At 35.0% G+C, this 13,006-nt stretch overlaps 1 protein-coding gene across 1 annotated transcript; it reads left to right on the top strand.

Annotated features, from left to right (window-relative positions):
• Positions 1–317: 317 nt before the first annotated feature.
• On the top strand, positions 318–2,099 carry LOC145111805 (uncharacterized). Its single transcript, XM_079048057.1, has one exon. The coding sequence runs from the start codon at positions 318–320 to the stop codon at positions 2,097–2,099; it is 1,782 nt and encodes a 593-aa protein (XP_078904183.1).
• Positions 2,100–13,006: the final 10,907 nt, after the last annotated feature.

Below are 13,006 nucleotides of genomic sequence, written 5' to 3'. Positions count from 1 at the left end.
CGAAAATATTTGATTAAAGGACCATGTCAACCGCGTCTTAAAAAATACCGTGTAAGAATGTTTGGAAATAGGGGAAGACGTTTTAATCCGGTGTGGTATGATGCATACGGTGATTGGTTGGAATATAGTGCAAGAGCAAATGAAGCCTTTTGTTTGTGTTGTTATTTATTTAAATATGAACAAAATAAAAGGGGCGGAGTGATGCTTTTGTGACAGAAGGCTTTACTAGTTGGAATAAACCGGAAAGACTTAAGACTCATGAGGGGGAAACTATTAATAGTTCCCATTATATTGCACTTAAAAAATGTGGAGACTTAATGAGACAAAATCAATCAATTGCAACAGCTCTTCATAAGCAAAATGAAGTTGCTAAAAGTGAACATCGAATCCGATTAAATGCTTCCATTGATGCTTGTAGATGTTTATTGAAATGTGCATTACCTTTTCATGGCCACAATGAGTCTGAAATGTCTCTTTTTAGAGGAAATTTATTGGAAGTATATAATTTGATTCGGGATCAAAATAAGAGTGTATTTAAAGTTACATTACGAAATGCTCAGGGGAACAATCAAAAGGTGGCTCTATGTATTCAAAACGATATTGCTCATTGTTTTGCACAAGAAGTACTTAAATCAATTTTTGAAGAAATTGGTGATGATGTTTTTGCTTTATTAGTTGACGAGTCCAACGATATACCCAAAAAGGAACAAATGGCGGTAGTTTTGCGATATGTAACATGTGGGATTGTTAAAGAAAGGTTTATTGGTCTTGTTCATGTGAAAGAGACATCTGCGTTATCTTTAAAATCTGCTACTGACTTTTTATTTTCTGAATATAGATTGAGTTTAACAAAGGTCAGGGGTCAAGGTTATGATGGAGCAAGAAATATGAGTGGGAACTGTAATGGTCTAAAATCTTTAATCATGAAAGAAAATACCTCCGCATATTATGTTCATTGCTTTGCTCACCAACTTCAGCTAGTTATTGTCGCAGTTGCAAAAAAACATCACGACACCGGAGTCTTTTTTGATATGATAGCTGTTCTAATGAATGTTGTGTGTGCTTCTTGTAAACGAACATATATGTTGCGTGAAAGTCAAAATGATAAACTAGAAGAATCCATCGGCCGTGGTGAAATTGATACCGGAAGTGGATTAAACCAAGAACTTTCTCTTACTAGAGCCGGAGATACGCGTTGGAATTCTCATTACAAAACTCTATCGCGTTTGGTTAGTTTGTTTTCATCTGTTAGTGATGTGCTTAAATATATTGAAGATGAAGGCCTTAATTGTTTTAGTCAACGTCAAGCAAGTGGTATTCGAATATATCTTCGATCATTTGATTTTGTGTTCCACTTACAGTTGATGTTGAACATCTTGGGGATCACAAACATATTGTCACAAGCTCTACAAAGAAAGGATCAAGATATTGTGAATGCTATAAGTTTGGTGAAATCAACCACTGCAACATTAAAAAATATGAGGAATGATGGGTTTGATGCACTTATATTGGATATCACCTCTTTTTGTTATAATAATAACATTCAAATGGTGAGCATCGAGGAAGTTTATGTTAATCCAAGAGCCCGAAAACAGTACACGAATATCTCCAATCACCATTATTATGAGATTTTTTGTTTCAACATGGTTTTGGATATGCAAAGTGAAGAGCTCGGTGATCGTTTTAATGAAGTAAGTTCCGAATTGCTCATTTGTATGACAGGTTTGAATCCACGTGATTCATTTTGTGACTTTGACCCATCAAAGTTACGGAAGTTGATCGATTTCTATCCACATGATTTTAGCTTTAAAGATAGGTTGAATATTCTAAATGAACTTTCGATTTACCCCACTTTTATGCAACAAGCTGCAAGATTTTCTACTTTGAAGAGTATATTCGACCTTGCTAAAGTGATGGTGGAAAGCAATATGCATCTTAACTTTCCTTTGGTTTACCGGTTATTAATGAAGCTTGTCAAGTCAGATTTGCAGAATCGGATTTGCAGAATCGGATTTTGCAGTTGCAACCGCAACGATGGAGAGATGCTTTTTGGCGATGAAGCTTGTCAAGTCAGATTTGCAGAATCGGATTTCGGATGAACTTTTAAATGATTGTGTAATTTGCGTGCTTGAAAGAGAAGGATTTTCCAAGGTTACCAATGAAAGTATTATCAAACGTTTCTTAGCTATGTCCCCTCGTAGATTTCACTTGTAAAATGACATTTAGTTGAATGTTTTAATGTTATTCTACTTTTAAGTATTTATTATTATTACTATTAATTTACATAGTCAACGGTCAACAATGCACCCCACTTGACTTCCGGGCTGGATCCGCCACTGGTCACTCGTGCCTTATCCTACACGACCTGTGTACTCGATTTCATCAACTTTTGAGACTGAACCCTCCTACACGACCCGTGTCACTTGCCCTTTCCTTTACATGACCCATGTACACGTCTTTACCCAGAAATACCTTAAATACAAATACATAAACCCGTGTATTTTGTACTATTATGTAAACAACCCCTTTTACGTAAAATTGAGCTTTGAATGAACTTTGAGCTACTTAATATCAAACACTGGATTGAACTTTGAACAAATAGAGACACAATCTATTAAGATCCAGTCCAACCCTAAGCCAGTTCAGTCATTTATTTGACGAACCTACTATATAGACCAGACGTTCCATCAGTCCAGTTCTAAACCAGTTCAGTCAATTTATTGACAAACCTACTTGATATATATATATATATATATATATATATATATATATATATATATATATATATATATATATTATAAATTTACGTCATTTAAATTCAGTCATTTATATTATTTATAGCTTCACGTCATTTAAATACAATTATTTATATTATTATAGCTTTCAATCATTTACTGCTTTGTAGTGGTGACTAATACTCCCATATTTATATTCCGCAATTTTATCTTTTTCTTTTATATATATATATATATATATATATATATATATATATATATATATATATATATATATATATATATATATATATATATATATATATTACACAGTAACTGGTATCCGAGCCTTTATTTGTGGTGATCAGATTTTATATTTTCAACTGGACTAATTAATGGTCTATTTATGTCTAGTTGAGTTGTATACCAAGCTTAATAGTTATTTTTTAAAATTAATTTCCATAATCATCTCCTCAATTTATGGTGTCCGTTGTATTTGGTAAGGATTAATGGTTTGATTTTCTCCAAACAAAGATTAGTGGTAATTGTATTTGATTATGGTACTTGTTGTTGTAAAGATTGTACCTCTTAAGTTTTTCAAAAAATGTTCAATATGCTTAATAATATAGTAAAGATAAAGATATAAGATTATAAAAACATATAATCATAATCTAGAGAGAGAGAGAGAGTGAGTGAGTGACAACTATAGCTCACATTATTAGTTAGTGAAGACTAACTATCCCTTTCTCTCCAATTCTTCCATTGATGCATCTTGCTCATTCTTATTTGCTCTTACGCCTATTCATACACACAATCTAGTTTGTTTAGACTTGTCTTAGCCTATTAAGAGCATAATGACTCTCTTTTTCAAAATGATCACTCAAGGGATCAATATTCTATTTTCTCATTTTCTACTTATAATTCCAAGGCAACCAATGAATTAAGCATTCCATACTACCTATTTTATTATAATCTAATCATAATACATCAATTCACCTCTCACTAGTTAGGATTTCAAACACTAACTTTCAATGGATTGATTTCACCATGGAAATCACTTCATAAGCTTGATTAAAGCTTCTAAACACTCTCAATAATCATCACAATCAAGCTATATGTTGATCAATTCAACCAATCTAACCAAACTAACAATTTCACCAAAATGGAGATATCTTACCCTAATGGATAGATGATGAAAATCCTTGTTATGCTCCATCTCTATCTTCTCTTGGCATGATTTTGGTATCAAAATCGCCACCTCTTAGCTCCCAATCGATCCCCCATTTGAAAATGATCGGAATAAGCTCTTAATTACATTAAATCTGTGTTTTGACATTGAAACCGGTCACACCACAGTGAGGTCTCTACCACGCCGTGGTGCACTTAAGTGAGCCTTGGTCACCCATTTGCCGATCCGCGGTGTCTTGTCCTTATGACATCCTACTTTGGCCACTGTGTCGTGGTACCCACATACCATGTCACGGGTCAAAGTACATTGCCCTCTACTTATGATGAGAACATGACCCATTCTCCTTCACTCTCACTATGTTGTGGAAAAGCCTTCACCACGCCGCGGTGCCTGCAAATCAGCGAAGTGTATTGCTAATTCCATTCTCGTTTTGGGGACAATTTTTCTTCCAACTTCTAACCATCATAACGTTTTTGTTCTAGACTTGTTTTAATGGTATTTATATCCATGCGAATTTCCCACCGATGTCCCTAAAAGGTATAGGCACATGGTGATTTCAATAGTCCTAACACTGTTCATTTATTTCCTAAGTGGAAGTCTTCTCAATGAACCTCTTCTGGGTCTTTGTCGACTCCTCTGCCGGTTACTGAAGTGGTTAAAGTTTTCTAAAAGAGTCTATGCGAGAACGGGAATGTCTAAAGAATCTTAAGGGATTATTAAAACATTTTAATGTGTGATCCTTATCGGGTCCTTCTACAATTACATAGTGTACACAAATCATATATAACTTAGATCTAATAGACCTTCGAATATGTGATATTACTCTATATCCACATCCAAACAAGGAAAATGAAGTAGAGCGAAACCACACATTCTTAGTCTACGAGATCCTCACTATATATAACCTTGAGAGCATATACTCTGTAATCATAGATCTATCAATAAGAGTCTTTTTAGTTTTCACGCAAGGTTATTTATGGTTCCTAATATACTCCTATAGTATTTTAATTACATGTTTGATTCTAGAACTTCTGAACATGCTTTTAGACTTATTGTTAGTCTTTTAGTATCATAAAATACTTCTTTAGTATTTTAAACTTTATGTTTGGCTCTAGCATTCCTACATGGTAAGTTTCAGATTCATTGCAACACCACCATCACTCCCAAACACACGTTAGTCGCATCTCGAATAAATATAGTTGATCAGGCTATATTTATTCCAGCTACGACTACATGACTGCCTAGGTTTGACGGTAATGCCCAACATCCAAAGACTTTTATTCTTGTTCTTCTTGTGATACTTGTTCGGGTTTTTATATTCTGGATGTACTTATACTTCTGTAAAATATGGTTATATTTTAAAGTATAACTCTTGGTCAGAGTGTTTTTATCCCATTGTATTTATAGTTGTATATCTTTTATGATTTGATATACTGAGTTCACTATAAACAATGCTCTGATACCAATCTGTCACACCCCAAAACCGGAACGGCGAAAACGTTCTGGGGTGGAGGACGTCATATCAAGTATCACAACACATGCAGTATAGTAATCAAAGTACAACAACCATTGCATTAATAGTATAAGTTTTTACATAGGTTACATTTAGCAACAACATCAAAAGTAGATATAGAGAATAACATAAGATGCAGCTCGGTACAAGGCTGACTTCGCAAAAGCTCCCGGAGTGTACCTATCTACTGACGACCTGAGAATACAACTTATTTTGAAAGAGAGGATCAACATTTTAATGCTGGTGAGTTCATAAGTATTTTAATGACATTGATATAAATACATGTTTTTCCTCAAAATAATCTCATCAGATGATGGAGATAAAAGTTTATGAAGTATTTAAATTCCTTCCAGAAAATCCTATATTTTCTAATAAAGTAGTCTTCTACCAAGACTCGACTGTTTCATGTTTAAAAGAATGAGTTTCTCTACTAAAAGTAGTCTTCTACCAAGACCCGACAGTTTTGTGTTTAAAGAATGAGTTTCTCTACTAAAAGCAGTTTTCTACCAAGACCCGACTATTTTGTGTTTAAAGAATGAGTTTCTCTACTAAAAGCAGTCTTCTACCAAGACCCGACTGTTTTGTGTGTAAAGAGCATTTTCCCAAATGTTACTATCATTATCAAAATATAGTTTTTACATTACCGTTTTATGTCAAAAACGTTCTAAGTTTAATGTATTAGGGAAAATATTATAGTACCGTAGTTTTATATGTAGAAACTACCGTGGTATTAATTACCTTAATGCCATGAATTATAAGGTAAATGTGAAGATACTCGTAACCATACTGATTGACGGATGTAAACACGACGACCTGCTGGCGTCGAAATAAATGTGACATTTGTCACCCCTTGGCTTGGTCGGCCGGGACTGTAGCTAGCAGTCAGGATGTGGGATGGTCTGTCCCGTATAGATCTATACACACAATGCCCGCTCTCCCTCTAGGAGACTCTGGTTACCAACTCGACAACGGTGAAATCCGCGTCACGAGGATGTATCTCATGCTTTGATTGCTATATACGTTTATTTTTACTAAAAGTACATGTTTTAGAAATATTGATATAGCTAGTTTATCCTCATAAAAGTTATGGTTGGTTTCTAAACTATACCTACTATAGTTTACTTGAGAGGTTATCTAGGTACCTTCGCTACCCAAAGGCGCTGAACTGGAGTAAGAGTTTTAATATCTAAACAGATATACATAATATATAACTAGGACTTCAACGACACTCGGACAAATAACCGGATACTCTAAGTCCACAACCAAACAAAGAACAGGAAATAAAGCGGGCTATCAGTCCTAAGTCCTTCAAACCTTACTTATATAACTATATCTATATAGACATGAATCTAACAAGAATATAAGTTTAAAAGACTTTGATAAAAGTTTAGTAATTTAAAAAGAGATTATAGTACTTTAAAAGAGATTTGCAAGTAATATGTGAAAACCTTTAGCTGAATAAAACAGTTTAACATGCAAAAATCTATTTGATTGACAGTTATTAATCATATGTGATTGATATAATAACTTAATAGTTCAACTTGTATTCCCCCCCCCCCCCCCATAAAAGCATTTAAACTCATTTCAAAGGTTGATTAAGGGGTATGAACTCACCTGAAGTGAGTAACTCGAAAGGAAGATTGATACAGGAGCACCGGGTGTCGAATGAAGTCGTGAGCACAAACGGATCCTAGTTTACCATGTAATAACACATATATGAATACACTTAGGGTATATAATCACTAATAGACACATGGACACACCTTAGGGACATGGAAACACTTAGAATTAAGTGTTACAAACACCTATTGAAGTCCCTAAATGAGTGTAGGGCCTTAGATTTGAGTGTAAGGCCACCAAACTCGACTTTTATGTGTGTGCGGCTAGGTGTACGGCCAGGGTGTGCGGCCAGGCCTGTGTGCGGTCGTACATGGGAGTGTGCGGCCGTACATAGGAGTATGCGGCCGTGCACTCTTCATTCATGAACGAATTTCCGGGTGTTTCAAAGCCAATACTAAGTCCAACTAGCAAATGAAGGCCAAACTCTTCACCTTGGAGGGTCTTTGAGGTGTGTACGGCCACCTTATGAAGGTGTGCGTCCGTACACCTTCAAGTGACGAAGAACACGAAGAACATGATGAGTTTTAAGCTTAGATCGAGGTGTCTTACCACTATAACAAGCTGAACGATGGAGTAATTCACGTTCTTGAGGCCTTTAGAGTGTTCTTGGATGAAGTTTTTAGAGAGAGAAAGTAGAGTGCAGCCAAAAGGGGAAAAGAGTGAATGAAGGGGGTCTCCTCCACTATATACGGTTGGGTGTGTGGCTGGGAGGGTGTACGGCTGGCTGTGTGCGGCTGGCTGGCCGCACACACCATGTTGGGTGTGTTTGGCCCGATTTATTGATGCTACACACATTCTAACCCTTTCTAAGACTCATATCTAGGTTGTACTAAGCCTAGAACACTCATATAGACCCACAACTTCATTACAAAATCGCAAAACGAGGCTAACTTTGATAAAAATGAAGGATGTACAAGTTAGAAATTTCGGGTTGTCACATTCTTCTACTGAACTTAACTTTTTGAAACAATGGAATTTTATTAAAAAACTAGAAAGGAGCTAGCAAAGAAACATTACAATAAATTAGAAGCTAAATTAGGGTTATGCAACCACGAAACCCAACGAATCTCAGCTTTTCTACACCTATTCGAAATGCAAAAATAAGAACGGTCAACAACCTCTTAAAAAATAAAGGATTTCCTAGGAATAGCCATCCCAAAAATAGTGGAATTTCTAAATCGCAAATGTACCAAAAAATCGTCATCACCACAACATCAAAGGCTTTACGTTGACCTCTAAAAAAACGAATAGAATTTGCCCACATAAGTAAAGTCTGGATTGAAACTGGATTAGGAAGTTGCACCCTCACCAAACCATAACTCGACTCCCAATGAACAAAAGATCAGCACAAACCGTAAAGAGATGATAAATCATATTTACTGCTATCGAACACACCGGGAACATGATCGAATCTAAACTAAAGCCCCTGTACGAAAGCCTCTCTAGCTAGTTGGAATGCTATTCAAAGCTACCCTCGATAAGAGAATATTTAACATGATTGGAATCCAATTATTCCAACGAGTCTCTAACCTCCCAGTCTGAACTAAACCTCTATCTAAAAACATGTGAGCCGAAGAAACTGAGAATGTATCTCTAATATCAAGCAACCAACCCAGTCAGTCTAGAACATCTCCCAAATGAACATCTTGCATAATAACCATCAAACTGTCCCACTGAGTCTGCTCAATTCCCCTTCTCGGGGGGGGGGGGGGGGGATAACTAATCCATATCCCACCCTTGATCAACTTGATTTCTGATTGAAAAATGCTTAAGATTATCCAGAGCAAAAATCCTATGGAACATAATAGCAAGAGACTCATCACCTGCCCACACATCATGCTAAAACGAAGAGAATCTCTCTTCCCCAATCCAAATAAGGCACCGAGACTGAATAGCAAAGCTTTGGTATCTCAAGTTGCACAAAGACCAAATCTAAGGACCATCCCAAGCTGTCTTTGGAATCAAAGAGGAACATCATCCATACCTACGGCCAGTGTTGTAAAACTCACCGAGCTGGCCGGTTACTCGTACGGTTACTCCCTACTCGGCCTTTTACTGAGGCGAGTTACAGAATTCGAGTAATCCCTGATCAGCACCTTACTGAAGTGAGCAGTGTTGTAAAAATCGGCCAAATCGGTGATTAATATGTATAATATACTTAATGATTTATTATTTAACATACACACATGTGATTATTAATACATATATATCTTAAATTTTCAGTAATTATTCATGAAGTGAGACCATTGTGTGTTTTTCAGTTTTTATGTATTCACATGTATCTAATTTTTTTTTATATATTTCAATCAACTTATGGTTTTAACTTATGATTTTGACATATATAATTTCCCTAAAAATATTTATACATGAATATCCAAATCTGAGTACTCGCCAAGTACTCCCGAGTACTCGCTACTCGGTAGTTGGCCGAACAGGTACCGAGTAGCGAGTTCTACAATCATGCCTATGGTAAACCATATCCACAACTCTCACCCATAAATAGTCCTGACAATGAAAAAATATCCATCTCCAGTGAAAGAGTATAGCCTTAATAAAGGAAAAAAGACTCCCAACCCCCAAACCACCATCTTCTCTACCCGCCAAAACTCTCTCCCATGCAATCTCCTCTCATCCTTATCAGCTCCCAAAAAAATCTAGATCTCATAGATTCAAGAGAACGAAGCACAAACAAAGGAACTGGGAACAACGACATCCAATAGCAACCCAAAATACCCAAAACTGACTTCAATAAACTAAGACAGCCACCAATGGATAACGTTTTTGCTTTCCAAATGTAAATCTTACTCTGAAAACACTCCATAAGAGATAACAAATACTAATACGAGCCACATTTTGGCCAAATGGGATTCCCAAATGAACGAAGGGAATAGAAGTCGGCTGACACCCCATCATATCAACAACCTCCTCCACATGAGTACAAGCAACTCCCACCCCAATCAATTTACTTTTAAGCAAATTGATTTTAAAGCCAGACGCTAAATAAAGACATTTCAAAATACGAACAATCTTCTTGGCATTTTCCACAGACCAAGAAGACAATAAAATCGCGTTATCTGCATAGAAAGGATGAGAGATCTCCATACAACCAAAAGAATAACCCCTAAAAGCATTCACCAAATGAGTCCGCTCTAACATAACATGCATACCTTCTATAGTCAGAATAAAAAGAAACATAGATAACTGGTCTCCCTGACGTAAACCTCTCTGACTCTGGAAATCAGCTGTAGGAGAACCATTAACCAGAACCGAGGCCTTAGCTGCCTGTAATAAAGCCATAATCCATACGCACAACATCATCCCAAATTCCGTAATCCGCATAGTCTCTTGAACTTACTTATCTAACTTCATCTGATTGCTTTAGACTTATCTTGACCATTTTCATAAAGTCACAACTTCATAAACTTACTAAATTTGCATAAAAGACCATTTTGCCATTTTGGTCAATATTTGACGAAAAGTCAAATCTCTCTAAATTTTGGGTTCTTATAAAAGTCATTATGTTTTCATAAAAATTCTGATTTGATTATGCGTTTTATAATTTAGTCAATAACTATTCTAATTTTATCAATATTTACCACCTGACTGTCAACCTAGTTACCCGACGTGTCATGCTGACGTGTTAGTCTGTGGTGATGTAACATGTTGACATGACAATATTTAGTTATATAGCGCTGGTGTGTCAAAACTAAAAAAATGACACAAAAGCACTAAGTTTTCTATTTCAATTTTCAATTGTAACAATAATTTTTTTTTTCAATTGTGACATTCCATTTTTTTTATTCCAAATCCAATCTCATTTTTCTTGATTTCATTTAATATTGATAATTTTTCATTTGAAACAGTATAATTTTATTTTTTTACATTTGAAACCAAATAAATATTTTTTTTGTTACATTTAAAAACCACATTTTTATAAATAAATTTTTGCACTTAAACTTAAAGTAAAATATGTATTTTACACGTATAGTTATAATTTTAATATAAAAATATGGTTTAAACGTCATGTCACGTGAATATATGGTTTATTTTCTTTATTGGAAAAATGAAACTATAGCACAATCAATTACTGTATTTTGTTCGATTTGATCACTAAAGTATTTATTTATTTATTTTTTGTTTTTTTTGTATAATAAGTCCTTAAACTTACAACTTTCATATCTATTAAATCACTTTCGTTTTGTTTTTAATAGATGATTCGTTAACTAGTTATTCAAAATTACATGAATGATCCCTATGATTTCAATTTGTTTTATGATTGGTCTCTCACCAGCACCGTACATCACCAACACCACCACCGTTCACTTCCTCCAGCCACCACCATTTACCTCCGGTAACCCCCACGGTTTTTTAATTTAGAGTTCAGTTTATAGACGCCGAAGACCATTTACTGGGACAACCGACGGAAATTCGGTCATTCATTGTGGAAAAAAATTCGCAAGAACACATCAATCAAGTTTGACCACTCGTGTGATATTTTTTAGATTTCTTTAGTTTTAACAAACCATATAAAATTGTAAATACTATAAGATACGCTATGTCTAACAGGGTACCATAACGTGTATGTAGCACATACGAGTATCCCATGATGGGTTGTGTAAGCGATACTATAGACTAGGGATGAGCATATAACCCGTTGGACCGGAAAAAAACCGGGACCGGACCTGGACCCGGACCGGACCGGATATACATATTAATGGGCCGGTTTTCGGGTTTTGTTTTTACCACTAATCGGGTTTCGGGTTTGGACCGGACCGTACCCGGAATACGGATTTAACCCGAACCGGACCGGAAATTTTTTTCTCCTTAAAATATATAGATAAGGATATTGAATTATTAGTTAATTTTATATGTAACATTATGTATAAAACTTGATGTTTTTATTGTAACATTATTTATAAATCTTGATCAACGTTTGTTCCTATCACTTTACAAGAAAGAATGTATCTAGCATGCTATTTTTTGTTCAAACATGCAAAAAAAAATTATAAAAACATGCAAATTTTTTTATAAAAACATGCCGTTTTTTTATAAATAATGCTGTTTTTTACACAAAAAAGCTATTAAAATGCAGTTTTTTTATTAACAATGTTGTTTCTTTTTTGTTAAAACATGCATTTTTTTTATTAAAAAGTGTAGTTTTTATGCTAAATAGTGTAATTTTTATTTGTTCCAAATGTTAATAAGGTTTGTATTTTTTTGTAGACACCTCATTTGCACGTGATCTAAGTAAAGTCTCGCATTGTACCAATTTCAAAGCCTAGTTCGGTCCAAAACCCGAAACCCAGTTTAGTACCCGAGACCGGACCGGACCGAACCCGAACCCGATACATCCAAAAACGGTCCGGTTTTCGGGTAAGAAAATTCACGATTTTCGGTCTTCGGGTTTTCGGTCTTTGGGCCGGTCTGGTCCGGGTTTGGCCCGTTGCTCATCCCTACTATAGACTAATTTTGTTTCAATGATTCTCTTTTCTACATTTTTTTATTTTTATTTTTATTTTTATTTTTATTTTTTTTTTTTACTTTTGCAACCTTCAGCTTATTCTCCGATTGAGTTTTCTCACTAATTATAAATAAATTAAATTCAAAGCAACAAATACTTGTAACAGTTACATGATGCTAAGCAAATTCTCTATATTAATTTTTATTTGCTCTTTGTCAATGACGATGATTTTCTAGCTTGGAGTATTCGTTATGACTGAAACTTTATCTTCCTAGAACAATAGGTCAGACAATTTATCGTGGGTGGTTACCGGAGGTGAATAGTGGTGGTTGTCGGGTAATTTAGAATAGAGACAATTCATGTAATTTAGAATAATTTGTTAATGAATGATCTGTTAAAAACCAACAAAAGTGACTTAACAGACATATATGTTATAAGTGCAATAATCTATTGCACAAAAAATAAAAAATAAAAAATAAAAATAGAAAAAAAATTGTGACCAAATCGGC

The sequence above is a fragment of the Lactuca virosa genome, chromosome 5 (assembly GCF_052849685.1).
Source record: "Lactuca virosa cultivar CGN04683 chromosome 5, Lactuca_virosa_CGN04683_v6, whole genome shotgun sequence".
Taxonomy (NCBI): domain Eukaryota; kingdom Viridiplantae; phylum Streptophyta; class Magnoliopsida; order Asterales; family Asteraceae; genus Lactuca; species Lactuca virosa.
This window is presented reverse-complemented; position numbering and strand designations above follow the sequence as displayed.